This window comes from Musca domestica, unplaced genomic scaffold, assembly GCF_030504385.1.
Source record: "Musca domestica strain aabys unplaced genomic scaffold, Musca_domestica.polishedcontigs.V.1.1 72, whole genome shotgun sequence".
NCBI classification, from domain to species: domain Eukaryota; kingdom Metazoa; phylum Arthropoda; class Insecta; order Diptera; family Muscidae; genus Musca; species Musca domestica.
This window is the reverse complement of record NW_026712388.1, coordinates 1,885,251-1,913,074: the sequence shown is the minus strand read 5'-3', so window position 1 is coordinate 1,913,074 and position 27,824 is coordinate 1,885,251. Positions and strand designations below refer to the sequence as shown.

The following is a 27,824-nucleotide window of genomic DNA, read 5'->3' as shown; positions in this document are numbered from 1 at the left end:
AGTAGACCTCTAAAAATTTGATTAGAATTACTTGTAGGACTTAATAAATTTAATATTTTTTTCCTTAGACCCATAGAGGAATATGCAGCCGTCCCATTGTTTCACATTTTGGATGAAAACAATTTCCATAAATTAGTACCCGCAGCTGCCTGTATGTTAATGTTAACAGTAACCGGTGCCTTTTTAGAGCTATTTCCGGAACTATATCGTATTATAGTACGTTTTGCCACATCGGAATGGCGGATATTGACGAAGCAGATTGCCTATGAAAGTTCGGAAAGTGGTAATCCGGTGTTGGCGGTTTTTATAGCGGGTATGGGGTTTTTTTTCATAAATTTTTGAAATTAAAATAACTTTTTTTTTGTTTAAACAGGAAGCCTTTGTGCCATGTTGGCATTTGCTTGCCCCCTGCAAAATCTCTCCTATATGCTGGCCGCCAGTCATTTGTGTGCGGTGTTCTTCCGAGCTTTCTATTTGCTCTACACGCCCTTCCGTCCAAAATTTATATTACAGTGTAGTAAGTGTCAACCTTTCATTATTTAAAGCGAACAAATTTCAAATTGTTTTATATTTCAGACACAGATTCTTCATTATCATATAGCCGACTGAATACCGAACCCATCACCCATAGTTCTTCGTCGGCCCGCCTAAAGCGCAGCCTCTGGAACTTGAGTGTTGGCAAACAGGCTCCAAATAAAAAACCCAAAGCAAAATCAAAAAATAAACAAGAAGTGGAGAAGGAGTGGTTACTTTTGGGTGAGCCAACATCACCCTGCCCCCAAAGGGAGACCAAAGATGTTGAGTCCACGATATTATCCGATGGAGAGCCTCCGGTGAGTTTAATTACTTTTAATACCAAAGAAGAATGTTTATAATTTCCATCTCTTCTATAGCCCTCGGATTTCGAGTACCCGGATAAATTTGATAACAGCGATTCGGATACATCAACGGATATTGATGCCATTGTCGATGAGTACCGCCAAAAGGTTAAAGTGGCCACAGCCGGTCCATTGGACAGAACGGCTCGCATACCCACAGTCTCTTCGTGGCGTGTCACCATATTTGCAATTGTGGTTGTGTTTTTGGGTGTAGCTTTAAGTTTGGCCGGCATTTTTATGCATTGGGCGCCAGCGGCATTCACGGGGTCAATAGGTGAGTTTGAGACACTTCTTTATAATTAGAATTATTCACTAATCCTCTGAACATGGAAGACCCTACAGAGATCTTAAAGACCATCTAGAGATCTCTTATACATAGAGGACCTTTAGATAGAGAGAACACTGTTCCACGAGCTTATACAGACTGAGACCCTTAAAGGTCCTCTTTACCGAGAAGGCTCCTCAGAGGTCATCTATAACGAGAAGACCTATCAGAGGTCTTCCATACCTAGAAGAGCCCTCAGAGGTCTTCCATATCTAGTAGAGCCCTCAGAGGTCTTCTATACGAGAAGACCCTTTAGAGGTCTTCTATACCGAGAAAACCCAATAGAGGTCTTATATACAGAGAAAAACCCCTTTAGAGGTCCTCTATACAGGAAATACCCCTCGGCGATCTGCTATACATAGGATACCCCTCGGCGATCTTCTATACATAGAAGACCCCTCAGAAGCCTTCTATAAAGAGAATACCCCTCAGAGGTCTTCCATGCCAAGAAGACCTCTTAAAGGTCTTTCATACCGAGGAGACCCCTCAGAGGTCTTCTATACCGTGGAGACCCCTCAGAGGTCTTCTATACCGATGAGATCTCTTAGGGGTCTTGTATACCGAGGAGATCTCTTAGAGATCTTGTATGCCGAGAAGACCACGCAGAGGCCTTCTATGCAGAGAAGACCCCTCAGAGATCTTCCATGCCGAGAACACCCCTCGAAGGTCTTCTATACCGAGGAGACCCCTCAAAGGTCTTCTATGCAGAGAAGACCCCTCAGAGGTCTTCTATAAAAAGAAAACCCCTCAGAGGTCTTCTATACATACCCCTCAGAGGTCTTCTATACAGAGAAGATCCCTCAGAGGTCTTCTATACCGAGAAGATCCCTCAAAGGTCTTCTATACCGAGAAGACCCCTCGGAGGTCTTCTATAAAAAGAAAACCCCTCAGAGGTCTTCTATACAGAATGAAGAACCCTTAGAGGTTCCAGAGAGGTCTTTCATAGAGTGAAGACCCCTAAGAGGTTCTCTCTATCCCGGAAGGCCTAAATATCCTCAGAAGTCTTCCATATAAGTAAAGCCCCCTCAGAGGTTTTTCATATACAGAGAAGGCTCCCCACTCCAAAATACTCCTCAGGATCTTCCATATCCGGGAAAACTCCTCCGAGGTCATTCATAAGGTCTTCGGAGAACTTCTTCTATATGGATGAACCTTCGTTGGCCTTTTCTACCTTAAGAATATTTTTCATCTCAAATTAACCCCTCTCTCCCCTTATCCTCTTCCAGGTGTCTTCATAATAAGCCTCATGATGCCGCTAATACCCAAATACACGGGCAGTGTAGTCAATGTCAGTCCCGTTATTTGCTGTTCGGCCATTTTTATTGGCTGTATTCTCTTCGCTTCTTGTGCTCAATATTCATGGCCTGCGATTTTATTTTGGATTGTAGCTGGCCTCATCATGTTAATACGTTGTGATAATATTTGTTGTGATTGTCTGAATCAAGATCGCGGTGGGTCATTAAATGAACAACTCTTACCTAGTGTCACACCCGGATCCACAGCTGCTTCCGCAGGGACGACAACAATTCGTATGCCACGACCACCCAAGGGCTTCATCACAATACCGACACACATCAATGCACCGAGATGACATTCGGAGTCCTCTGAGGGTGAAGATTTGTTCAACGAGGACTTTAATATTCGTGATTTTGAAGAGGGCGATGAGGATGGGGATCCTAATGGAGATTGGACTGAATGATGGTAATTGCGAGTGGAGTGTTAACCAACAAGCTAGTTAGAAATTCAAAATATTTACGAAAATCAGCTTTTTTACTCGTTACTAAGATGCCTGATGCTATAGCATGAATGGGAGTGGAAGTTTTTGCAAGCAACAAAATTGAAGAAACTATTTTTATATAGCCTAGAGGACTATTGAAATTTAGGAACAAAAAAAAATAAAATTATTTTTGTTTTTGAAATTATTACAGCAATCAATTAAAAAAAAAGCAATTTAAAATTTTGAATATTTTTTTTTTCTTAAATTCTAATTAAAATAATTATTACCAAATATGAATGGAGACTTTATACGGGCTTTACTTAGTCTTTAAGATGTTTATTAAAGTTGTCAAAGAAATCAAATTGAAAAAGAAACAAAAACAACAACAACAAACGAAAGTATTATGTTTTCAAATAAAAATGTCGAAGAATAAAACAAATTTGAATTAAAGAGTATTTTATTACTTCATCTTGGTTTCCTTACAGTTCCAAAATCTCGATTTTTCTGAACCTTTTCAGATTTGAACAAAAATTGCTAAACTTGTTTTTTTAATTATTATTTAAGAGTTTAATGAGACTAAACGTCCGTTTTTGTGTTTTTTTTTTAACTGAACAGAAAGTCGGACAAGCTCTTAAATTGGACTTTTGCTAATTTTTTTCAGAGCTGACTAACATCTTTAAAACGCTGATTTGTAAGAATTGTCCAAGAGAATATTTTCAACAAAGTATATATCTTCTTGATCAGCGTAAAATTCTAAGTCGATATACGAAGACCTGGACCTACATAGGTAGAAAATTGTCTGTAGAACTACAGTCTTTGGCAGAAAATTATCTATGTAGGTCCAGGTAGGCCCCATATATCAGTACCTCCCAATATTCGGTATTTTGACGAGTTTAGGTACAAAACCCACCGAAATTGTTTGAGATGTCGTATTTGAAGTTCGTATTGGATGATACAGCCTGTGAGAGAAAATTGTCTATACTGGTCCAGGTCTTCGCACAGCTCCGATATAACGGTAGCTCCCTTTATACGATATTTTGATGATTTTAGCTACGTTATTCACCGTTTATTTCAAGTTTCGAATTTGAATATGATAATGGCTTCTGACAAACAATGCCTATGTAGGTCCCCAATATAACGGCTATAATCGGTATTTTTAAAATTATAAGAGAATTTTTAAGGGTTTTATTTTTTTTAAATTTCCAAATTCGTTCCAAATGGTGGAGGGTATGGAGGTGACTTTTTAACTTGTTATATAATATTTTTTAGAACTGATCAACAACTTCTAAACTTGGATCCTTTGTGAATATTTTCGTAGCCAACCAATTGCTGCTGCACGTGATTGTTGATGATTTCAGAGCTCACAAAGTGACTTTAAACGGGGATAAGTAAAACCTTTTTTCAGGCCTGACCAACAGCTCTAAAACATGGACTTTTAAGGAATGTTTCGCCAAGCTACTAAAGAGCTTAAAGCTAAAAAGAGCTTGAAATAGGCCTTTTACACGGATTTTATTCAGAGCTGAGTAACTTTTCTCATGTGTGGATCTTTTAAAAGCTTTTTCATGGCTTTAAATTGGATTTTTAATAATTTCAGACTGACTAAGAAATATGGATTTCTTATTATTTTTTTTTTCAGACCTGGACAAGGGCTTTTAAAATTGGATATTCGTGTATAGTGGAATATTTATTTTCGCAGTGTAGATTTGTTTATGAATATGTCAGAGCTGACCAAGAGACATCGGTAAAGAAGGTGTATTCAAAATACATACATACACCACAATATTAATCTATCCCTTCTTTACCGATGTCCGTTCGTCCGTCTATTTGTCCGGCCGGTGCACACGATAACTCTCGAAGAGAGTATCCGATTTGATCCAAACTTGGTACATCGTAATTTTATTGTCAAACTTACATCGACTTCAGAGATGTGCAAAATCGGTCCACTCTTTCAGGTACCTGCACCACAAATGGTCGAAATTTTCAATAAAAAATATTTTAATGCATAGAAAGGATAAAGGATAATCCGATTTTGCTCCAACTTTGCAAATCCTAATATTTGCATCAGTTCTAGGTCAGGTGCAAAAATGGACAACATCGGTCCACTTCATCAAGTGCCTCCCCCACAAGGGGTCAAAAATTTGAATATCCATTAATCTTATAAAAGGCGAAAATAATATCCGATTTCTTTCAAACTTGTCCCATCTGAATATTTATATCAACATAAGATCTGTTATATAAACGGTAGAGCTCGGACCATTCCTTCTATCACCTCCCCTACAAAGTGTCAAAATTTTGAATAACCAAAACGATCATAAAATCCGAAATAATCATCTAGTTCTCTTCAAATTACGCACATCACAATATTTTTATTAACTCAAGGTCTAGTGTGAAGATGGAATATATCGTGCCACTCCTTCTGGTACCTTACCCACAAAGGATCAAAGTTTTGACCATCCATGAAGCTCATAAAATAAAAAAAAAATTAACATCCGATTCCTTTCCGGACTTGGTACATTTCAACATTTCCATCAACAAAAGATCTGTTTTAAATATGGTAGAGACCGGAAGATTTCTTATGGCACCTCCCAAAATAGGTTTCAAGACGCTCTATGGGTCAAAATTTTGAATATATTTACAAGGTCATAAAAAACGAAATTAACATCCGATTCCATTCGGACTTGGCACATTTCATTTTTTTCACCAACACAAGATTTTTTATAAATATGGAAGGGATCGGACAATTTCTTCTGGTACCTCCGCCACAAAGGGTCAAAATTTTGAATAACCAAAACGATTATAAAATTCGATTTTCAATATTTCGAATTCAATATTTTTACTAACACAAGATGTGCTGTGAACATAGAATATATCGGCGAACTCCTTCTTGTACCTCTCCCACAGAGGGTCAAAAATTTAAATATCCATGAAACTTAAAACGGGTATTTAACATCCGATTCCATTCAGATTTGGTAAATCTCAATTTTTCCATCATAAAAAGATCTGTTGTAAAAATGGTAGAGATCGGCAAATTTCTTCTGGTACCTCCCCAAAATAGGGTTCAAGATTTGGAAAAACAAAACGCTCAATTCTCAAAATTTTTAATACCCATGAGGCACATAAAACGAGAAATGAGCATCCGATTCTATTTCAATTTTATCATCAACACAAAGGGTCAACATTCTGAAAAACAAAACGCTCATAAAATGCCTAATAAGCATCTGATAAAAATATGAAATTTATCGGAATTTATAATTTCGTATAAAATTGGATAGAAATGTTTAATTTCCTTTAAATTTTGCAGATATTAATATTTTAATGCGTATCAGATGAAGTATGAAAATGGAACATTTGCGTCCGCTAAATCTGTTACCTCACGCATATTTCCACATTTTTCAAAAATGTCCACATATCTCATATAAAGTATAGGAGGTAGTCGATATAGTCCAAATATGGTACGTTGTAATATTTATATTAGTCTTAGGTCAGATACGAATTGGTCAATATTGGCCATTTGATTCGGAACCTCCTCCATAATTAAAGGGTTAACAATTTGAATAATCATAACTCAAGGCTGGGGGTATAAATCTGTCGGCAAAATTGACTGATACCATTTTAGTTTTTTTATTTCATTCGATATAGGGCATCATTTTAAGTTTTGGAGTTGGATGTGTTCTGAGACCTACTGTCAAATTTTATGACAAACAATATTGTAAAATATTTTGTTTTGATACGATTCCGGACTGGGAATTTTAATTTTTTTTTTTTTTTTTTACGAAAATATTTCCCAGTTATATTGCCGACAACACCATATAATGCATGAAGTCCAAGGAATCTTAACTCGAATATCTTCACAAATTTAAAAGTGGGAGGATCTTCCCCGCCCCTTTTTGGTAAGATCGATTTATAAGTGTGTCTCATATTATTAACACTATCTTCATAACCTTTTCGGGGTTTCCGAAAATGGAATTTTATTACGCCGATTAGATAAAAATTTTCATTTTCTTTCCTATTTGACAATTTTTTTCTTTGTTTTTATTTTTATGCCCACTGTGCCCATCTCAACAAGTTATGATAATCTACAACTAGTTGACATTTATTGTTATCTTAATGGCTAGTGTGTGAGGCTCTCTCATTCTCTCAAATTTAAACAAATTTCTGGATAAAAGAGAAAAACTTAATTTATATTTTTCAAAAAAATAAACAAAAACAAAATTATGTAAATTGAACGGAATGCCAGTTATTGCTCTGTGGAACAAATGAAACGTTCTGATTTAGTAGCGTTTGGAGCGTGATCGTGGATGAAAGCATGGCAGAGCTACCAGTGGAAATTTTAAACAAAAGCGATTGTTTAACAATTGTCAAGAATTGTTTAAATTTGCCCAGTGACAATGCATTTGAATTGTTGTCGCACAGAGTTGTGAAACCCTCCAGCGATCTGGTGGGATTTATGGGAGAATATTATAAATTGGAAATAGATATTAAAGAGGGGGTAAGTTTTGATTTGTTGATTTTTTTTTTTTTTTTTTTTTTTTTGTAATTTTGAAAATTAAAATATTTAATTTTTTTTTCGTCCATAGAATTCTGATACCGAGAGACATCTGAATTTTTTTGTTAAATCCGTCCCCGTCACCAATGAAGTCTATCGCGATGAATGCGAACGCAAAGGGTTCTTTCGCAAAGAATCCAGCATTTATGCCAATATTTTACCAAATATTCAACGCTTTGCCCCGGCGGATTTATTTCCCAAATCCTATTTGGTGCGTTCCGATGTTTTAGTATTGGAAGATTTTTCCTTACCCGAAAAGGGTTTCAAGCAATTATCGAAAAATGACATTTACACAACGAAACATTTGCAATTGTGTTTACAACTGCTGGCCAGATTTCATGCCGCCAGCCTTGCCTGGGAGGCCGAAGCGTCACTGAATATTGGTGAACAGTTCAAGGATGTCCTGATCGAATTGCAGCTAAGTGCGGCAAATGAGTGGTACATAACGGGTATTCAGGTATGTTCATTTTTGAAAACAAAAGAAAAAATTTTAAAATATTTAAATTTGTGTTTCCCTCACAGGCCGCTTTGTATATAGCCCAAACTCACCCTAAATATCAGTACCCCGAGGCCCAGGAATTTATCAATCAAAAACTTAATCAAGTATTCCTGGATATGGAGGAGTTATCCAAATCCTCGAAAACTCTACGTAACGTATTGTGTCATCGTGATTCCTGGAACAGCAACATATTTTGGAAATATGACAAATTGGACAAAGAACCCCTGGAATGTCGCATTGTCGATTTCCAGCTGACCCGTTACAGTCCTCCGGCAATAGATGTCCTCAATTTTCTCTATAATAATTTTGAAAATCCTCAACGCAGAGATAAAGAGGTACCTGATCTCTTGAAATATTATCATAAGACTTTGAAGGAGGAATTGAAACGTTTGAATATAAGTGAAGACCTGATACCGCAGCAAGAATTCGAAGAAGATTGCCGCAAAGCTCTGCTGGCTGTCTTAACTCTGCGATCAATTTGTGTGCCATTATTTAATTTACCCCCAGGTTGGGCCGCCCACATGCGTGCCACTGAACCCAAGACATTTGATGCCTATATGAATAGTGAGCGAATTGCAATGTTTGAGAGAGTCGCTCAGATGGATCCTACCTATATGGGAAAGATACAATATCCATTGCAAGAGATCATGGAATATTTTAATTTTAAGCCGAAATAAATGATTTAGAATTAATGAAATAAAATCAATGTTAATAAAAAAGTAAAGTAATTGACTGACTGACATAACGATTCATCAACGCCCAGACGAAACGACTGAAGCTAGAATCTTGAAATTTTGGGTGAGGGTTTTGACCCCTACGGACCAAGAGTGACCTCTGGCTGGGTCTTCGGAACTCGGTACTTGGTATTTGAGGAAACAGTATAGCTAGAACTCTTACATTTTTGGAATGAGGGTCATTGATAGAGTGTATGATGGATGTACTAAAGGGTTTTTGAAAATTCGCACTATAAGTGTACGAAAAGTACTAAAATGTACTACATTTGGTATTTTTTCGTATTGTATGTGAACGCTTAGAGCTAAAAACTTAAAATTCGGAATGGAAATTAAGTTTGAGGAGAAGAGTTGAAGTAAGGAGGTAGTTTTTGAAGTGTGTACGCATGTATATGAAAAGTACTAAAAGGTACTAAATTTAGTACAATTTAAATTTGGAGGAATGGATGGAGCTGGAATCCTGAATTTTGAAAATAACATTATTGGCGGTGTAGAAGGATTGAGATGTGGAGAAAGTTTTTGAAATGTGTACTTATGTGCACGAAAAGCACTAAATGGTACCAAATTTGGTACAATTTCGATTTGAATGAACCGATAGAGTTGGAATCCTGAAATTTGGAAATAAGATTACTATTGCATTTTCGGACTGCGGAATGTAGGTAGTTTTGGTAATTCGTACTTATTTGTACTAAATGGTACTAAATTCAGCACAATTTTGATTTTGGGACAACCAATCGAGTTAGAATCATGAAATTTGGAAATAAAATTACTATTTTATTGTAGGACTGAGGTATGTAGGCAGTTTTGGAAATTCATACTTATGTGTACTAAATCGTACTTAATTTGGTACAATTTAAATTTTGAGTAGACCGAAAGAGATGGAAACCTGAAATTTGGAAAAATGATTTCATTGGACTGTATGTAGTTATGAAATATTGTACTTAAGTGTACTAAACGGTACTAATTTTGGTACAATTTGGTTTAGGGTGAAGGGATGAAGCTGGAGTTTTGAAATTATATATTTGGATGCCTGTTGGTGTTACGGTTGTGATAAAGAGGTGGGTATGGGAATATGTACTACAAGTGCACGCAAAAGTACAAAATAGTACTATATTTCGTACAATTTGGTATTGGGTAAATATATTGTTCTTGAAATCTTAAATTTGGTATTAGGATAGCTATTCATGTCTGAGCCCAGACATACAGGGTGAGATGAAAAAACTGCGACCAAATTCAAACTGCTGCCATTTCTAAGCCACTCGTCCGACAACTGTTAAAATTATGCGAGTGACAGCTCATCATGTTGTTTACAAGCGTACAAAAGCATTTTGGTGAGAATTTTCCAGAAAAAAAAGTTATTCATGATGGAATTTAAGCATGATAGTGTGATTTCTTTACATTTGGCTGGAAAATCACAAGTGGATATCGTTAGAGCACTCCAGCTTTTAAATGTGAATAAATCTTTTGTGTATCATCGCTCGTTACCGTGATACTGGTAGCGTAGCCGGCGTCAAGTGTGGACGGAAGAAACCAGCAACCAGCGTCGCAGTGGCCGAAAAATAGTTCGTGAGCTGAACATATCGCAATATTCCATTCGCAAATATTGAAAAGATGAACTCAGGGTAAAGCCATGGAAATTCCAAAAAGTGCATGAACTTACACCGCAAAAGAATGAAAATAGACTCAAAAGAGCTAAAGAGTTGCTTCGCTTAGCCGAAAGTGGTGAACTGCCGAATTCGGTATTCTCCGAAGAGAAAAAAATTCCAGCGCACAATTGCCACCAAAATCTCCGGATACCAATTCGTTGAACTATTGTGTCTGGAGTCTGGAAATTGGTCAAAATACCACAGAGCAACATTCGGGCAGCGTGTGACGGTTTCATTGGCCGTTTGAAGGCCATAATTCGTGCCAAAGGTGAAATTTGAAAAAATGTACAAATTATGGCGTTGCATTTTTATATATCGGTGTATATCGGTTTCTAGTACTATCCGTTAGAAATATTCTAATTTTAAAAATACTTGGCCCAAATTTACTATTTTGCCATTCTTAAATTCTTAAATATTTGCGTAATAATTACTCCTATAAAAAAATTAGTTGAAATGTTAAATCAAAACATTTCAATTAAAATTTTAAAAGTTATCTTGTAATCGAATGCTCGAATTGTAATGAAATTTTTTAAATTATATCTGAAATAGGTGAAGAGTGAAGATGGAATACATCGGTCCAAACCATTTGACATTTTCCTCAAAAAAAAAAAAAATAATAATAATAATATCGTGAAATTGAAGCGAGAAACTTCGCACTTCGGCAAGCTCGGAAATTGTTTTAATATTCCTAAAATACATACAAATAATGGGAGTCCAAATATGAGCAATCAAAGGTCATACTATATACTGAGACATAAAAGTGGCCCAGTATTGTCCATCTTCGCTCTCCTATTCAAAGTTTGATTATCATTACGAAGGTACGATTCTTGGAAGAACCATGTTTGGAAATCGTATACTGTCTTCGAGAATAATAATGGCGTGCACCAACGTGGGGTCTTAAATTATTAGTTCGATCAGGCCTCTTAAGTTATAAGACAAAATGTTGAAAACCCTATATCTGAATTTACAGTTACACGTTTGAAATGATCCTTCCGAATTTGGAATTTTAAATGCAAAAAGACCCTCTCTTAGAAATCCATTATAGGCTGAGCTTAAGGAATAGATCTTATATGATTTTTATACCCTACAACACTATGTGTGGGGGGTATTATAAGTTTGATTGGGCCAAAAATTATGTAACACCACGAAATATTGGTTTCCCACATAGGAAAGTATATATGGATCTTCCTAGCTCGCCGAGCTGAGTCGATCTAGCTATGTATGTCCGTCCGTCCGTCTGTCCGTCTGTTCATGTTAATTTGTAATCACTCTACAGGTCGCAATTATGGTCCGATCTTCATGAAATTTAGAATGGAGGTGGGGCTAGGGTCAGAATAGAACCCTATTTATTTATGGAGACGGTTGCATAATATTTAGGGGTTGAAATGGACCAAAAACTGAAAAAAATCCTGATTTTGCAGCCGTTATAAAGTTAACAAGTTGAATCCAAAGGAAATCTCGCATGAAGTTAGAGTTTAGGACAGCGGGTAGAATGGACCACACTACTACACGAAAGTAAGCATAGGGCTAGAGCTTAGGGCTGGGCAGAATCCTTCCAATTTTGATGGTCATCGGGTAATATTTAGTGGGTGAAATAGACCACAACATATGTGTTAAATAAAAGTCAAATTTTTGCATTAAACCGCGAATATTCTTAATCCCGGCAAAATCACAAACAGACGAACAGGTCAATTCTGACCGTTACGTAGATGCCGACAGTAAATATGTCGGTTATATATAGAGAAAAATATACAATGTATATATAGAAGGAAGGGGATGTTAGCTAGAATGCTTATATCTCCAGAATGGCTTGACCGAATTCGGCAAATTTCGTCAATTCAGAATGCCCTCTTACCATAAAAGTATAAAATCTGAAAAAATCGCATAAAAAGATGCCTATAATGATGTTAATATAGATTTTGTAGTATTTTGTGACATTTTTTATTTTTTCATATTTTTATCGCATGCGATTTTTTCAATTTGACTTATAATAATGAATTGTACATTTTGTAATATTTTTTCATTTTACAACACAGGTTGGGGTTATTATATACAGATTGCAATTATCCTCACGAAAAAGGGTTGGGTAAGGCTCAGAATGGCTAGGCCTATGCTTTTCAAAGATGTCCGCAATATATTTAGGGGTTGAAATGGACCAACAACTAAAAATGTTCCTGATTTTGCAGCCGTTATAAAGTTAACAAGTTGAATCCAAAGGAAATCTCGCATGAAGTTAGAGTTTAGGACAGCGGGTAGAATGGACCACTACTTTTGTGTGTAAAAATACCAACATTACTTACAGGCGATATTCGAAATTCACAAAAGGCGAACTTCTGGCTTTTTATGCTGATTTCGTTGACGAATATAGCCAAATATAGTAGACGAGAAAGAATATAGATAAGTCTAAATTTGGAGATACAGAGGGGCCTTGGTTTTGGCCTTGGTTTTGGAGATAACCGCAAAATTTTAGGGGTTCAAATGAACCAAAAACAGAAAAAAATTTCCTGATCACGCAATTAAAGCCATTCGACACGCCTGGGAAGAGCATTTTGGACAGGGAAGAATTCTAGCATTTTGAATGACCATTGGATTATATTTAGCTGGAAAATGGACCACAATAACTAACAGCACGAGGGAGTGCGTAAATATTGGGCAAATGTCCCTGGTCAAAATGGTTAGGGTAATACCTGGGCAGTGCACCGTGACATAATTTCAAAACCGAAATCTTCCAAAATGGATTTGGACATGTTGTAGTGTTGTAGGGTATCACATGGTCGGCCCCGCACGACTATAGCCTTTGCTTACTTGTTGCCTATTGCCTTAAAATAGGTATATTGAAATATACATTTTCTACAATACATACATATAATTTGTTATTAAAAATTCAAGCCCTATACATGCTCCTCTCACTAAATACCATCCATATAGCGATTATGTGTCATCCCATTCCATTGTGTTGAAATTCATAAAATGTTCTACTAGGCTTAACACTGTTTTTAATAAAACGATCACTAGTAAAAAACGTGCATGGTCCTGGACCATCAACTCATTGTCATCCAATAAAATCTGTTATGGATATATTGTCTAGCTATAATCTCAGCGGTTTATAACATCTTTAGAATATCAATTGCAAACATTGTCATTCGTTTTTATAATGCCTGAAGCACACAAATTAAATATTATTAATTATTTAAACATACTCTCCTATCATCTCTCTCTCTCTCTCTCTCTCTCTCTCTCTCTCCCTCTGCAAGTGTACAACAAGTTTGATAGAATGAGCGTAGATAAGATCTCGTAAATGAAATATTGTTTACAATCTCTCACAACAGCCCGAATACAAGGGCCATATACAATTTTACCCCGGGTGTAGTAAACAAACTAACGTTATCGGTAGAGATTATCTACTTACAAATTGGCCGGGGTATAATATAACAAACATGGTAGTGCCGAAATTTGTTTCTTGTATATTTCATGTTGTTTACTGGCCTATCTAATCGTACATAGATTAAGCGCCAACAAAAATAAAAGCTTAATGCCTTGTTAAGGTTTCAGACGAATTGAAAAGCCACTACCTTAAATATATGAAGGTAAAAAGCGAAATTGTAAGTACAAAAATTCATTTTATAAAATGTATATATTTTTAATTGCAATATAATAATTAATTCAACCGTATATAGAAAAAAACCGTACTACTACATTTTTAAAAAATGGGTACAACTATTTATGTACGTTTGTTTTTATACCCTCCACCATGCATAGTACGGAGGGTAAATAAAGTTTGGAGGGTATCCGTTTGTAACTCATCGAAATAATTATTTTAGACCTAAAAAAGTATTTACATCCTTGATCAGCGTAAAATTCTAAGACGATTTAGCCCTGTCAAAATGTCAAAAATAGGAATCTAAAATTTTGCATAGATTTGTCTTTTGTCTGCAGGCAGGTCAAGTTCGAAGATGGGCTATATCGGTGCAGAATATCGTATAACCCCCATAAAACGGAACCCCCGATATGCGGTATTTTTTAAATGGAATTATCAGAACTTCTACACAAGGAATTCTTTGGAAGTACTTTACCTCCTGGAAGAGATTTGTCTATATAGATCCACGATATCGAGTTTACCCTATAAACCGATACCTCCCCATATTCGGTATTTTGATGATTGTAGCCAAATGTTTTTATTTGAATTGTTTGAAAATCCGCACAAAAAGTTTCTTCCGAGTGCTTTATCCCATGAAATATAAAGGGTTGCCCATATTCGACGGACCTTTGGGCACTTTGGGCCCATTCCAATCGACGAGGCTTCTCCGCAGGCAACATTCTTTGTCAATTGAATTTTGTACGGGAACAAATGCAAATCAATGCGAATAATCCGTTGTAAAATGGACCGGGCCAAGCCCAACTGCTGAGAACGGCGTTTTTGGGATGTTCTTGGGGACCTCTCAACAGTGGCTCGTACGGCAGCGATATTCTCGGCCGATCGCCTTGGTCGACTTTTATATGGCCTCTTCGGATTAGAAAGAGCCTTACCAGTCGAAAATTTTTCGTATAAGTGCTTAATGGTGTTCTTAGAAGGCGCACTTCTCACATTTTTTTTCACAATTGACTTCTTCTGTTGAATGTAAATTTCATCTATTTCAGAGCGCTCGCGTGGCATGTATTGGTTCATGGTAAAAATCTGCTTGGACTGACGCTTCAAACGCGGTATGTCATTAAGCGATGTGACATCTTTGTCAAAAGTTATGGCGTTGCCAGATGGGTTCGTCGAATATGGGCAGCCCTGCAAGTGTCTATATAGGTCCACGATATCGCATACCCCCCATACAACGGTACCGCCGATATTCGGTATTTTGATGATTTTAGCGATAGTTTTTACCGGACTTTTTTCCAATTTCTTATTTGAAGTTTACAATGGGTACGGACAATTTTCTATGCAGGTCCACGTTTCACATGGCGCCCATATAATGATACCTCCCGATATTCGGTATTTTGATAATTTTATCGACTTTATTAATCGGAATTGTTTCAAATTTTGAATAATATGTTCCTAATAGGTACTACCATATATGACTGAATATTGCTCATGCAGGTCCATGTCTTCTCATAGACCTTATATAACGGTATCTCTCATTATTCGGTATTTGATGATTGTTGCCAAGTTTATCAATGGAATTGTCTGTACTCCCCTAAAACGATCTTCCATCCTGATATTCGTTATTTCGATGATTTTAGCGCTAGTATTCACCAGATATTATTCAAATAATGGACACTTCAACCTTTCACTTTCTACGAAGGTCCACGTCTTTATATAGCCCACATATAACGGATATCATTTAAAACGTATTTTTCGGTGAATTTTTTAATTTTCAAATTCCTTCCCAATGGTGGATGGAATAATAAGTTCGGCCCAGCCGAACCCAGCTTCTTTTTACTTGTTTTTTTTTTTTAATTTGTCTGTATTTCATAAACTCCAAATAACAAATGCCCATGTTTACATAAAATTTCACGGTTTCACCTCCATTCCTTCATCCAGTACCAAATTTAGTTCAGCTGGCACATTTCGTACAAACATAGTAAGCATAGCAAAACCACCAATCCAAGAAACCAATTGAGACCTCAAGATCAAATTTCAGAATTGTATCTCTATTCCTTCGACAAAATTTGGTATCATTCCTACATTTACCATTCCTACAATTATAGAACACATTTCCATAACCACCTCTATATCTCACCAACCAACAGAGTACATACTCAATATCAACCCAATTTCACCCAATTTAGACCATTAAGTACATTTCCAAAACCACACCCATATCTTAACCGCAGACACCAACAGTGACATCTAAATCAAATTCCAGGATTTCAACCCTATACCTTCATGCAATACCAAATTTAGCACCATTTAGTACTTTTCGCAGAAATCTCAAACATAGATACTATCAGTAAACGAAATATCAGATTTCAGAATTTCCATTCAGTACTTTTCGTACAATTATTATACACATTTCCGAAACCACTTCCATATATCCAGGCTACACATGAACAATATCAAATTTCAGATTTCCAAGCACTATCTGTTCACTCAATACCAAATTGTTTAAAATAGAGTACCATTTAGTACTTTTCTTGCACTTGTAGTACACATTTCCATAAACACCTCTCTATCACAAACCTACCACTAACGTAGACCCCAACACAACATTTCGGCTTTATCTGTTCATCCTATACCAAACTTTTCCGAATTTAGTACCATTTGATACAGTTCGCACATTTAGTACACATACCAAAACCACCTTCATATATTAAACATACTTTCCCGCCTTGATTCTCATACAAATTTCACAATTTTAGAAGTTTAGTACCATTTTATAGTTTTTCGCAACCTTAAAATTCGAATTTCCAAAAATTCCTTTGGTACTGCTATCCTGGACTCCATCAGTGACTCTCATTCCAAATATCCAAAACTAACTCCATACCTCAATCCCATAGAAATCTAATTCCCAAATGTCAGCATTCCAGCTCCATCGGTTCACCACACCTCCAATTTGTAGCAAATTTAGTACCATTTAGTACACATACATAAATACGAATTTACAAAACTTCCTACATACCCCAATCCAATAATGCAATAATAATCTCGTTTCCAAATATCAGCACTCCAACGCTATCGTTTCTACCAAAATTTTAATTGTACCAAATTTAGTACCATTTTGTACACATACGTACAAATTTTCAAAACTTATTACATATCCCAATCCAACAATGCAATGGTAATCTTGTTTCCAAAATCTTAGCAATCCAACTCTATCGTTTCTCCCAATATTTCAATTATACCATTTAGTACTAATTTCCAAAACTTCCTAATCTGAATTTCTGCATTCCAAATCTACATTTCCCCCAAAATTAAAATTATATCGGTATCGGTTCATCTAAATCGAAATTGTACCAAATTTAGTACCATTTATTGCTTTTTGTGCACATAAGTATAAATTTCGAAAAGTACCTCCATATCCAAATCCTACACTCCGCCAGCAAATTTAATTACAAAGTTCAGGATGCCAGCTCCACCCGTTCTTCTAAATTCAAATTGTATGACTACACGTTTTCAAAACTACCTCCTTACATCGTCTTCCTCAAAATTGATTCCCCTTCCAAATTTAAAATTTTTAGCTCTAACCGTTTACATGATACGAATTTCGAAAAAAACCCTTTGGTACATCCATCATACACTCCATCTGTGACCCCCATTCCAAATTTAAGAGTTCCGGCTCTACTGGTTCGTCAAATACAAAGGGTATAATGTTTGGCACCTTTTAGCCTTTTTCGTACCGTTTTAAGACGAAGTTCTAAAAAACCCAGCCCTATCTGACACCTGCGGACCAAGGGTGACCCTCACCCAAAATTTTAAGATTCTACCTTCTGGGCGTTGATGAATCATTAATTCAGTCAATCCTTTTACTCTTTTATTAACATAGATAATACCTTCTGCGAGTTGTTACAACCCGAGAGACTCACTTAATATGCTCACCATTCCATTGTACAGGTCTCAAATAACACTCTTCAAGTATCTCTCCACAGCACCACTGATTCGACGCTCAGTTGTATTTAAAAATTCAATCCGAGTAGAACGCTGTGCGGCTCTTTCCATAACCGCCGCTATCACGTGTGTTTTTTTTTTTTTGTTAATGAATTAAAGCTTGTTTCGACATTTTGAATTCATAATGAAAGATAAACAAAATAATAAAGATTTAATCGAACGACATAATCGCCATGATTTAGTAACGCGCGAAGAATGTGAACAAATTCTGGAGAAGATATTAAAAGAACAGGGAATTGCCGGTGGTGAACTAAAGGAATATGAAATTGTTCCAGAGCTGAGTACAATTGGATATTTGGGCGAATATTTCCATTTACATTTGAGATATCAAAAGGCGGAGGTAAGCCGCCACTCTGTGGCCCATGATAAACAATTTCCTAAAATGGACTATATGAGTGGAGATTAGATTTCTATGGAAGATTTATGATGTTAGTGATTATAGTGATTTCAAAAAAGGGGTGAATTTATACGAATTTGTTAAAAAAGAAAAATTGGAAAATCGGTTTATGTTGTTATGTTATACTTGAAGACCTCTGGACCATTGTGCCGATCATGATCTTAATAAGACATTTTATTTATTTATTTATTTATTTATTTTATTTATTTATTTATTTATTTTTTTTTTTTTTTTGAATAGTGAATAGTGAACAGTCTGACCTCTTTACGACTTTAGCTCAAAAACACAGTTTTTAGTAGCTTTTAACACAAGTTTCAAAAAACCCTGTCTTATCACCCACCTACACACCCACCTACATGCCAATACCGTAGCCCTAGTCTTTTTTCTCTATATATAAAAGAGGAGTAAAATAACTGAATGACTGATCGAGAATAAACGCCCAGACGAAAACTTAAAGCTGAGATTTTGTAAAAAAGTATCAGCCGACAGATTTATTGTAATATATTTTGATTTCTGTTATGGTTATTCAAATTGTTGTATGGAGTAGGTTCCGAAGAATAGGCCAAAATTGTCCATTTCAAATCGGAGCTAATTAAATATAATATAAATATTGCGACGTGCCAGGTTTGGACTATATTAGCTACTTTCATGACTTTTTAGGAGATATGCGATAATTTTTGGAAAATGTTAAAATGTGCGTGAGGTACCATATACAGAGTGAGATAAAAAAAAAACTACAACAAAGTCAAATGCCATATTTTTCACATGTCGGAAATAGCATCAAATTTTAGAATAAGTTTAGATTTGTTCGAATTGGTCACCTTTTGCACGAATTATGGCCTTCAAACGGCCTATGAAACCGTCACACGTCTGCCCGAATGTTGCTCAGCGATATTTTGGCCCATTCCCGGTGAAGCGCTCGCTTTTCAAAACCGTACTAAATGATTCTAAATTTGAAAAATTTTGGTTTAGGGTGAGCGGATGAAGCTGACATTTTGAATTGGGATCCATCTTGGTAGTAGGTTTGCGGTTTTGGAAATGTGTACGAGTGCACGAAAAGTACTGAATAATACTATATTTGGTACAAATTGGTATTGGATGAACAGAACAGTACTTGAAATCTGAAAATTGGTAATGGTATTGGTCGCTCTTCATGTGTAGCCTGATTGAAGGGATATAACTTAAATTCGGAATTTTTATATTTAAAAGACTGTTGGTATCCAATTTTAAGATTTGGAGATAGTTTTGGACGTTTTTTCGAAAAGTACTAAATGGTACCAAATTTTGGTACTGGGTGAAGGGATAAGGCTGGAATCACGAACAATGTGTGCTATAATTGTACGAAAAGTTCTAAATGGTACTGAATTGGGTGTTGACTGAAGGGATGTAGCTGAAATCCTCAAATTTGATATTGAGGTCACTGTTTGTATCTGAGGTTGCTATATAGAGATTGTTTGGAGAGTATGTGCTATATTTGTACGAAAAGTACTAAGTGGTACTAAATTTGCATTGAGTAAAGAAATAGAGCTGGAAACCTCAAATTTGATTTTGAGTTCTCGTTTGGTATCTGGAATTGAGATATGGACGTGGTTTTGAAAATATAAATAGTACTTAATTGAGTATATGGTAAATAGGGATTGAGCTGAAATTCCAAAACTTGATATGAGATGCCACTCTTGGTACATGTGTCTGAGATTTGGTAGTGGTTTGGATATACGCCCTAAATATGTACGAAAAGTACTAAATGTAACTAAGTTGGGTATTGGGTGAAGGGATAGAGCTGAAATCCTGAAATTTGATATACCGTTGATATCTGAGGTTGAGATATAGAGATTGTTTTTAAATTTGTACTAAAAGTACTAAATGGTACCAAATTGGGTATTGGGTAAAGGGATAGGGGAGGTTACCTCAAGTTTCATATTGAGGTCTCTGTTGATGTCTGAAATTTTTGGAAACTTGTACTATTTAGTCCTTTTGTACAATTGTACTAGTACAAAAGGACTAAATAGTACTAAATTTGGTATTGGGTAAAGGATAGAGCTCAAATTCTGAAATTTAATATGGAATGCCACTGTTGGTATCCCTGTTTGAGATTTGGCAGTGGTTTGGAAATATGCCCTATATTTGTACTAAAAGTGCTATATTTCACAGAATTGGGTATTGGGTGAAGGAATAGAGCTGAAATCCTGAAATTTGATATACCGTTGATATCTGAGCTTGAGATACATAGAGATTGTTTTGAAAATGTGTATTATATTTTTACGAAAAGTACTAAATGGTACCAAATTGGGTAAAGGGGAGGTAACCTCAAGTTTCATATTGAGGTCTCTGCTGATGTCTGAAATTGATATAAGGTGGTTTTTTGGAAACTTGTAGTACAATTGTACAAAAGGACTAAATGGTACTAAATTTGGTATTGGGTAAAGGAAAGAGCTCAAATTCTGAAATTTAATATGGGATGCCACTGTTGGTATCCGTGTTTGAGATTTGGCAGTAGGTATTGGGTGAAGGGATAGAACTGATATCATGTAATTTGATATGAGGTCACTCTTGTTATCTAAGTTGAGGTAAAGAAATTGTTTTGAAGATGGGTACTATATTTTTTCGAAAAGTACTAAAGGACAGTTATGCTGTTGATGTCTGGATTTGATATAAAGAGGTTATATGGAAAATTTTACAAAAATTGTACCAAAAATACTAAATGGTACTAAATGTGGTATTGGATGAAGAGAATCCCGAAATTTGATATTGAGTTCTCTATTTGTATCTGGAATTGAGATGTGGCGGTGGTTTCGGAAATGTGTACTATAATTGTACCAAAAGTACTAAATAGTACTAAATTTGGTCTTGGGTATCAAGACCAAATTTGGGCTGGAATTTTCAAATTTGATATTTATGTCACTGTTGATGTCTGTGGTTGAGAGAAGGAGTTGGTTTTGAATATACGCACTATAACTGTATAAAATGGTACTAATTTTGGTAATAGGTGAAGTTAGGGCAGGGATAGAGCAGGTATCCTCAAAAGTGATATTGAGGTCTCTCTTGATGTCTGGAATTGATAAATGGAGGTTGTTTGGAATATTGTACTTCAATTGTACAAAAAGTATTAAATGGTACTAAATTTGGTATTGGGCGAAGGGATAGGGCTGGAATCCCTAAATTTGATATTGGGATCTCTGTTGGTATCTGGTGGTGGTTTTGCGAATGTGTACCATAATTTTTCGGAAAGTACTAAATTATACGAATTTTGGATCACTGTTGGTGTCTTGAATAGAGAGAGATGTAGATCGTTATGGATATGTGTACTAAATGTTACTGAGTTTGGTATTGGGTGAAGGGATATAGCTGAAAATCTGAAATATAATATTGAGGTCACTATTGGTTTCTAAGGATTACAGATGTAGACGTTGAAATACTTTTGGACAGAAAAATTGGATGTGGGTTCAGCGGCAAAATTTAAAATGAAGACTTCTTGGTGCAATAGGTAAACATTTTCCTATTATTTTTTCCGAAAAAGTAAAACCTTGAAAGTCTGAAAATGTAGTGGGATGTATAAAGTTTTGATGTAAAGATGTTATCAAACTGAACATTTTAAGTACTAAAAAGGGCCTAACACGAACTATTGCTGACGAAGCAGCGGGCACTTACTTGCTGGTCTTTTTTTATAAAGATTTTCTGAAAAACGTTGACTTTCCATCCTAAAATAATATTTGGAATTTGCTTTGATATATGAAAAAGTTCCTTTTTCATAGTTCAGATAAAGGAAAAGAATTTAAAAAATCCTTAAAAATATAATAAAATCCTTAATTAATACTTCCATATTTACTTTCAGGAAAATGAACTCAGTCATATTCGGCTGTTTGTTAAGACGAAACCCTACCAAAATCCCGATATGTCGGATTTCATTGAACGTTCCGGCATGCTGACGAAGGAGGCTACTTTATATCAAAAATTGCTAAATGAACTTAAGAAACTGAGTAAGTCTACTGCAAATATGTTTAAATATTTTCAAACCACTAATTTATGCATTTTTTACAGCTCCCAATATTTGGTGTGCCCAGTGTTATCTAGTCAAACCGGATCTCTTTGTGATGCAAAACATCTTGGACTTGGGCTATAAGCCCATGAAGGATTCCTCCGTATTTCTAAATAAACCACAAATTTGCTCCATACTCAAAGGTCTGGCCAGTATGCATGCCTGCAGTGTGGGCTATGAGCGAAAGAATCAAATCAAAATTGGTGATCAGCTCAAGGATGTGCTGTATGAGGTTACGGTTAATCCCAAGGTTGTGTGGTATACGGCGGGTATTAAGGTAGGTGATCTACCAAAACTTAATTTGGGGATTCTTAGAAATCTCCTTTCTATTTCAGGCCGTATTGGCTGTGGCCCTCAAACATCCGAACTACCAATCGGAGCCCCTGCAGGAGTTCATTAAATCCCGTTTGCCCTCAATATTGGACACCGTCTATGACATGGTGAATCCTTCGACCAAATATAACAATGTCTTCTGTCACCGTGATGTCTGGGGTGGCAATGTGTTCTTTGCTAAGGATGAACCCTATTCGAAGGGTGCAGCATTTGTCGACTTCCAATTGTGTCGTTATTCCCCAGCTGCCATTGATGTCCTTATGACCCTCTATATGAACATTAAACCTTCGGATCGTAAAGAAATTGAGAAGGAATGTCATGAAATATATTATCAACAATTTAAGGAGGAGTTATCTCGAATGTCTTTGAATGCCGAGGATTTTATGACCTTCCAGGAATTTGAGAATTCCTTGAAAGATTTGGCTTTGTTTGGTGCTCTATATAATTGCATAGCGGCAACGATTTTGAGAGTTCCAGGAGATTATTTGCGTGACATGAAATTAAACCGTCCCGATGATTTTCATCGTTATACAAATGTTGATCGAACGGATGAGGTATTGGAGCTGGTGAAAATTGATGTCAATTTCCGGCATTATATGTTGGAATGTATTGACGATATGATGGAATTGGTTTTGCGGGATTATTTTTATAAGGAATAAAGTATTGTTATTTTTAAAGCCATCTACACTTATTATACCCTACACCACGTAGAGTAAGGGTATTATGTCTTTGTGCAATTGTTGGAGAAAGAAACGAGATAAACCCATAGTTACTTTTGAGGTAATAATCGGACCAGGTTTAGATATAGCTCCCATATATCTTCAACCGATTTCGGGTTAATATAAGTCCAAATGACCTTAATTTTGGTACATCCAAACGAATTCAGTTTAGAAACAAGTACATCAAATTTGGAGAAAATCGGTTCAGATATAGCTATAACTCCCATATATATGTTTCATCCGATTTGATGTTGAAGTCCCTCACATTCGTAATATACATTCGACAACCATGATAATTGGCGCCAAATATTTTTTAGAGTTCAGAAATACCTCTGCTAAATTTTATCAAAATCGGTTCAGATTTGAATATAGCCCTACATATAACTTCAACCGATTTCGGGTTAATTGTGCATCAAATGGCCAATATCTGTCAAAAAGTCCTGAATTTTAGTACATCCCACCGAATTCAGTCTAGAAGCACGTACATCAAATTTGGAGGAAATCGGTTCAGATATAGCTATAACTCCCATATATATGTTTCATCCGGTTTAGTGTTTAAAAAATTCACGTTTTTTAGTCTCTTGAATGTTCCAAAATTATTCTTAGAAAGTTCTCGTCTATTGGTCTCTTCGTTGGTGAAAAAGAAGCCACGTTTATCGGCCTCTTCGTTGGTGAAAAAAAGCCACGTTTATTGGTCTCTTCGTTGGTGAAAAGAAACATCTTCTTTGGTTAAAAGTCAAGTTTATTGGCCTCTTCGTTGGTGAAAAAAATACACGTTATTTGCCTCTTCGTTGGTAAAAACATATCCTTTAAGAAAACCACGTTTATTGGCCTCTTTGTTGGTTAAAATATATTCTTTAAAAAATCCACGTTTATTGGCCTCTTTGTTGGTTAAAATATATTCTTTAAAAAATCCACGTTTATTGGCCTCTTTGTTGGTTAAAATATATTCTTTAAAAAATCCACGTTTATTGGCCTCTTTGTTGGTTAAAATATATTCTTTAAAAAATTCACGTTTATTGGCCTCTTTGTTGGTTAAAATATATTCTTTAAAAAATCCACGTTTATTGGCCTCTTTGTTGGTTAAAATATATTCTTTAAAAAATCCACGTTTATTGGCCTCTTTGTTGGTTAAAATATATTCTTTAAAAAATTCACGTTTATTGGCCTCTTTGTTGGTTAAAATATATTCTTTAAAAAATCCACGTTTATTGGCCTCTTTGTTGGTTAAAATATATTCTTTAAAAAATTCACGTTTATTGGCCTCTTTGTTGGTTAAAATATATTCTTTAAAAAATCCACGTTTATTGGCCTCTTTGTTGGTTAAAATATATTCTTTAAAAAATCCACGTTATTGGCCTCTTTGTTGGTTAAAATATATTCTTTAAAAAATCCACGTTTATTGGCCTCTTTGTTGGTTAAAATATATTCTTTAAAAAAATCCACGTTTATTGGCCTCTTTGTTGGTTAAAATATATTCTTTAAAAATCCACGTTTATTGGCCTCTTTGTTGGTTAAAATATATTCTTTAAAAAATCCACGTTTATTGGCCTCTTTGTTGGTTAAAATATATTCTTTAAAAAATCCACGTTTATTGGCCTCTTTGTTGGTTAAAATATATTCTTTAAAAAATCCACGTTTATTGGCCTCTTTGTTGGTTAAATATATTCTTTAAAAAATCCACGTTATTGGCCTCTTTGTTGGTTAAAATATATTCTTTAAAAAATCCACGTTTATTGGCCTCTTTGTTGGTTAAAATATATTCTTTAAAAAATCCACGTTTATTGGCCTCTTTGTTGGTTAAAATATATTCTTTAAAAAATCCACGTTTATTGGCCTCTTTGTTGGTTAAAATATATTCTTTAAAAAATCCACGTTTATTGGCCTCTTTGTTGGTTAAAATATATTCTTTAAAAAATCCACGTTTATTGGCCTCTTTGTTGGTTAAAATATATTCTTTAAAAAATCCACGTTTATTGGCCTCTTTGTTGGTTAAAATATATTCTTTAAAAAATCCACGTTTATTGGCCTCTTTGTTGGTTAAAATATATTCTTTAAAAAATCCACGTTTATTGGCCTCTTTGTTGGTTAAAATATATTCTTTAAAAAATCCACGTTTATTGGCCTCTTTGTTGGTTAAAATATATTCTTTAAAAAATCCACGTTTATTGGCCTCTTTGTTGGTTAAAATATATTCTTTAAAAATCCACGTTTATTGGCCTCTTTGTTGGTTAAAATATATTCTTTAAAAAATCCACGTTTATTGGCCTCTTTGTTGGTTAAAATATATTCTTTAAAAAATCCACGTTTATTGGCCTCTTTGTTGGTTAAAATATATTCTTTAAAAAATCCACGTTTATTGGCCTCTTTGTTGGTTAAAATATATTCTTTAAAAAATCCACGTTTATTGGCCTCTTTGTTGGTTAAAATATATTCTTTAAAAAATCCACGTTTATTGGCCTCTTTGTTGGTTAAAATATATTCTTTAAAAAATCCACGTTTATTGGCCTCTTTGTTGGTTAAAATATATTCTTTAAAAAATCCACGTTTATTGGCCTCTTTGTTGGTTAAAATATATTCTTTAAAAAATCCACGTTTATTGGCCTCTTTGTTGGTTAAAATATATTCTTTAAAAAATCCACGTTTATTGGCCTCTTTGTTGGTTAAAATATATTCTTTAAAAAATCCACGTTTATTGGCCTCTTTGTTGGTTAAAATATATTCTTTAAAAAATCCACGTTTATTGGCCTCTTTGTTGGTTAAATATATTCTTTAAAAAATCCACGTTTATTGGCCTCTTTGTTGGTTAAAATATATTCTTTAAAAAAATCCACGTTTATTGGCCTCTTTGTTGGTTAAAATATATTCTTTAAAAAATCCACGTTTATTGGCCTCTTTGTTGGTTAAAATATATTCTTTAAAAAATCCACGTTTATTGGCCTCTTTGTTGGTTAAAATATATTCTTTAAAAAATCCACGTTTATTGGCCTCTTTGTTGGTTAAAATATATTCTTTAAAAAATCCACGTTTATTGGCCTCTTTGTTGGTTAAAATATATTCTTTAAAAAATCCACGTTTATTGGCCTCTTTGTTGGTTAAAATATATTCTTTAAAAAATCCACGTTTATTGGCCTCTTTGTTGGTTAAAATATATTCTTTAAAAAATCCACGTTTATTGGCCTCTTTGTTGGTTAAAATATATTCTTTAAAAAATCCACGTTTATTGGCCTCTTTGTTGGTTAAAATATATTCTTTAAAAAATCCACGTTTATTGGCCTCTTTGTTGGTTAAAATATATTCTTTAAAAAATCCACGTTTATTGGCCTCTTTGTTGGTTAAAATATATTCTTTAAAAAATCCACGTTTATTGGCCTCTTTGTTGGTTAAAATATATTCTTTAAAAAATCCACGTTTATTGGCCTCTTGTTGGTTAAAATATATTCTTTAAAAAATCCACGTTTATTGGCCTCTTTGTTGGTTAAAATATATTCTTTAAAAAATCCACGTTTATTGGCCTCTTTGTTGGTTAAAATATATTCTTTAAAAAAATCCACGTTTATTGGCCTCTTTGTTGGTTAAAATATATTCTTTAAAAAATCCACGTTTATTGGCCTCTTTGTTGGTTAAAATATATTCTTTAAAAAAATCCACGTTTATTGGCCTCTTTGTTGGTTAAAATATATTCTTTAAAAAATCCACGTTTATTGGCCTCTTTGTTGGTTAAAATATATTCTTTAAAAAATCCACGTTTATTGGCCTCTTTGTTGGTTAAAATATATTCTTTAAAAATCCACGTTTATTGGCCTCTTTGTTGGTTAAAATATATTCTTTAAAAAATCCACGTTTATTGGCCTCTTTGTTGGTTAAAATATATTCTTTAAAAAATCCACGTTTATTGGCCTCTTTGTTGGTTAAAATATATTCTTTAAAAAATCCACGTTTATTGGCCTCTTTGTTGGTTAAAATATATTCTTTAAAAAATCCACGTTTATTGGCCTCTTTGTTGGTTAAAATATATTCTTTAAAAAATCCACGTTTATTGGCCTCTTTGTTGGTTAAAATATATTCTTTAAAAAATCCACGTTTATTGGCCTCTTTGTTGGTTAAAATATATTCTTTAAAAAATCCACGTTTATTGGCCTCTTTGTTGGTTAAAATATATTCTTTAAAAAATCCACGTTTATTGGCCTCTTTGTTGGTTAAAATATATTCTTTAAAAAATCCACGTTTATTGGCCTCTTTGTTGGTTAAAATATATTCTTTAAAAAATCCACGTTTATTGGCCTCTTTGTTGGTTAAAATATATTCTTTAAAAAATCCACGTTTATTGGCCTCTTTGTTGGTTAAAATATATTCTTTAAAAAATCCACGTTTATTGGCCTCTTTGTTGGTTAAAATATATT

General features: G+C 34.9%; 2 protein-coding genes across 2 annotated transcripts in view; both read left to right on the top strand.

The window, feature by feature from the left end:
• LOC131806331 (uncharacterized) overlaps positions 1-3,365 on the top strand; it is a 36,639-nt gene extending 33,274 nt beyond the window's left edge. The window contains exons 7-11 of the mRNA XM_059130309.1: positions 69-313; positions 374-517; positions 577-833; positions 894-1,152; positions 2,430-3,365. Of these exons, the coding sequence (XP_058986292.1) occupies positions 69-313; positions 374-517; positions 577-833; positions 894-1,152; positions 2,430-2,794 (1,270 nt within the window). The 3' untranslated portion in view covers positions 2,795-3,365. The remainder of the gene's footprint in view (positions 1-68; positions 314-373; positions 518-576; positions 834-893; positions 1,153-2,429) is intronic.
• A 3,747-nt stretch (positions 3,366-7,112) lies between these two features.
• On the top strand, positions 7,113-23,373 carry LOC101895730 (uncharacterized). The gene is made up of 7 exons (XM_059130303.1): positions 7,113-7,409; positions 7,498-7,923; positions 7,989-8,638; positions 18,036-18,276; positions 22,166-22,310; positions 22,372-22,646; positions 22,705-23,373. Exons 1-7 carry the CDS (start codon positions 7,227-7,229, stop codon positions 23,359-23,361), a joined length of 2,577 nt encoding a protein of 858 aa, XP_058986286.1. The 5' UTR covers positions 7,113-7,226; the 3' UTR covers positions 23,362-23,373.
• The last annotated feature ends 4,451 nt before the right edge of the window (positions 23,374-27,824 follow it).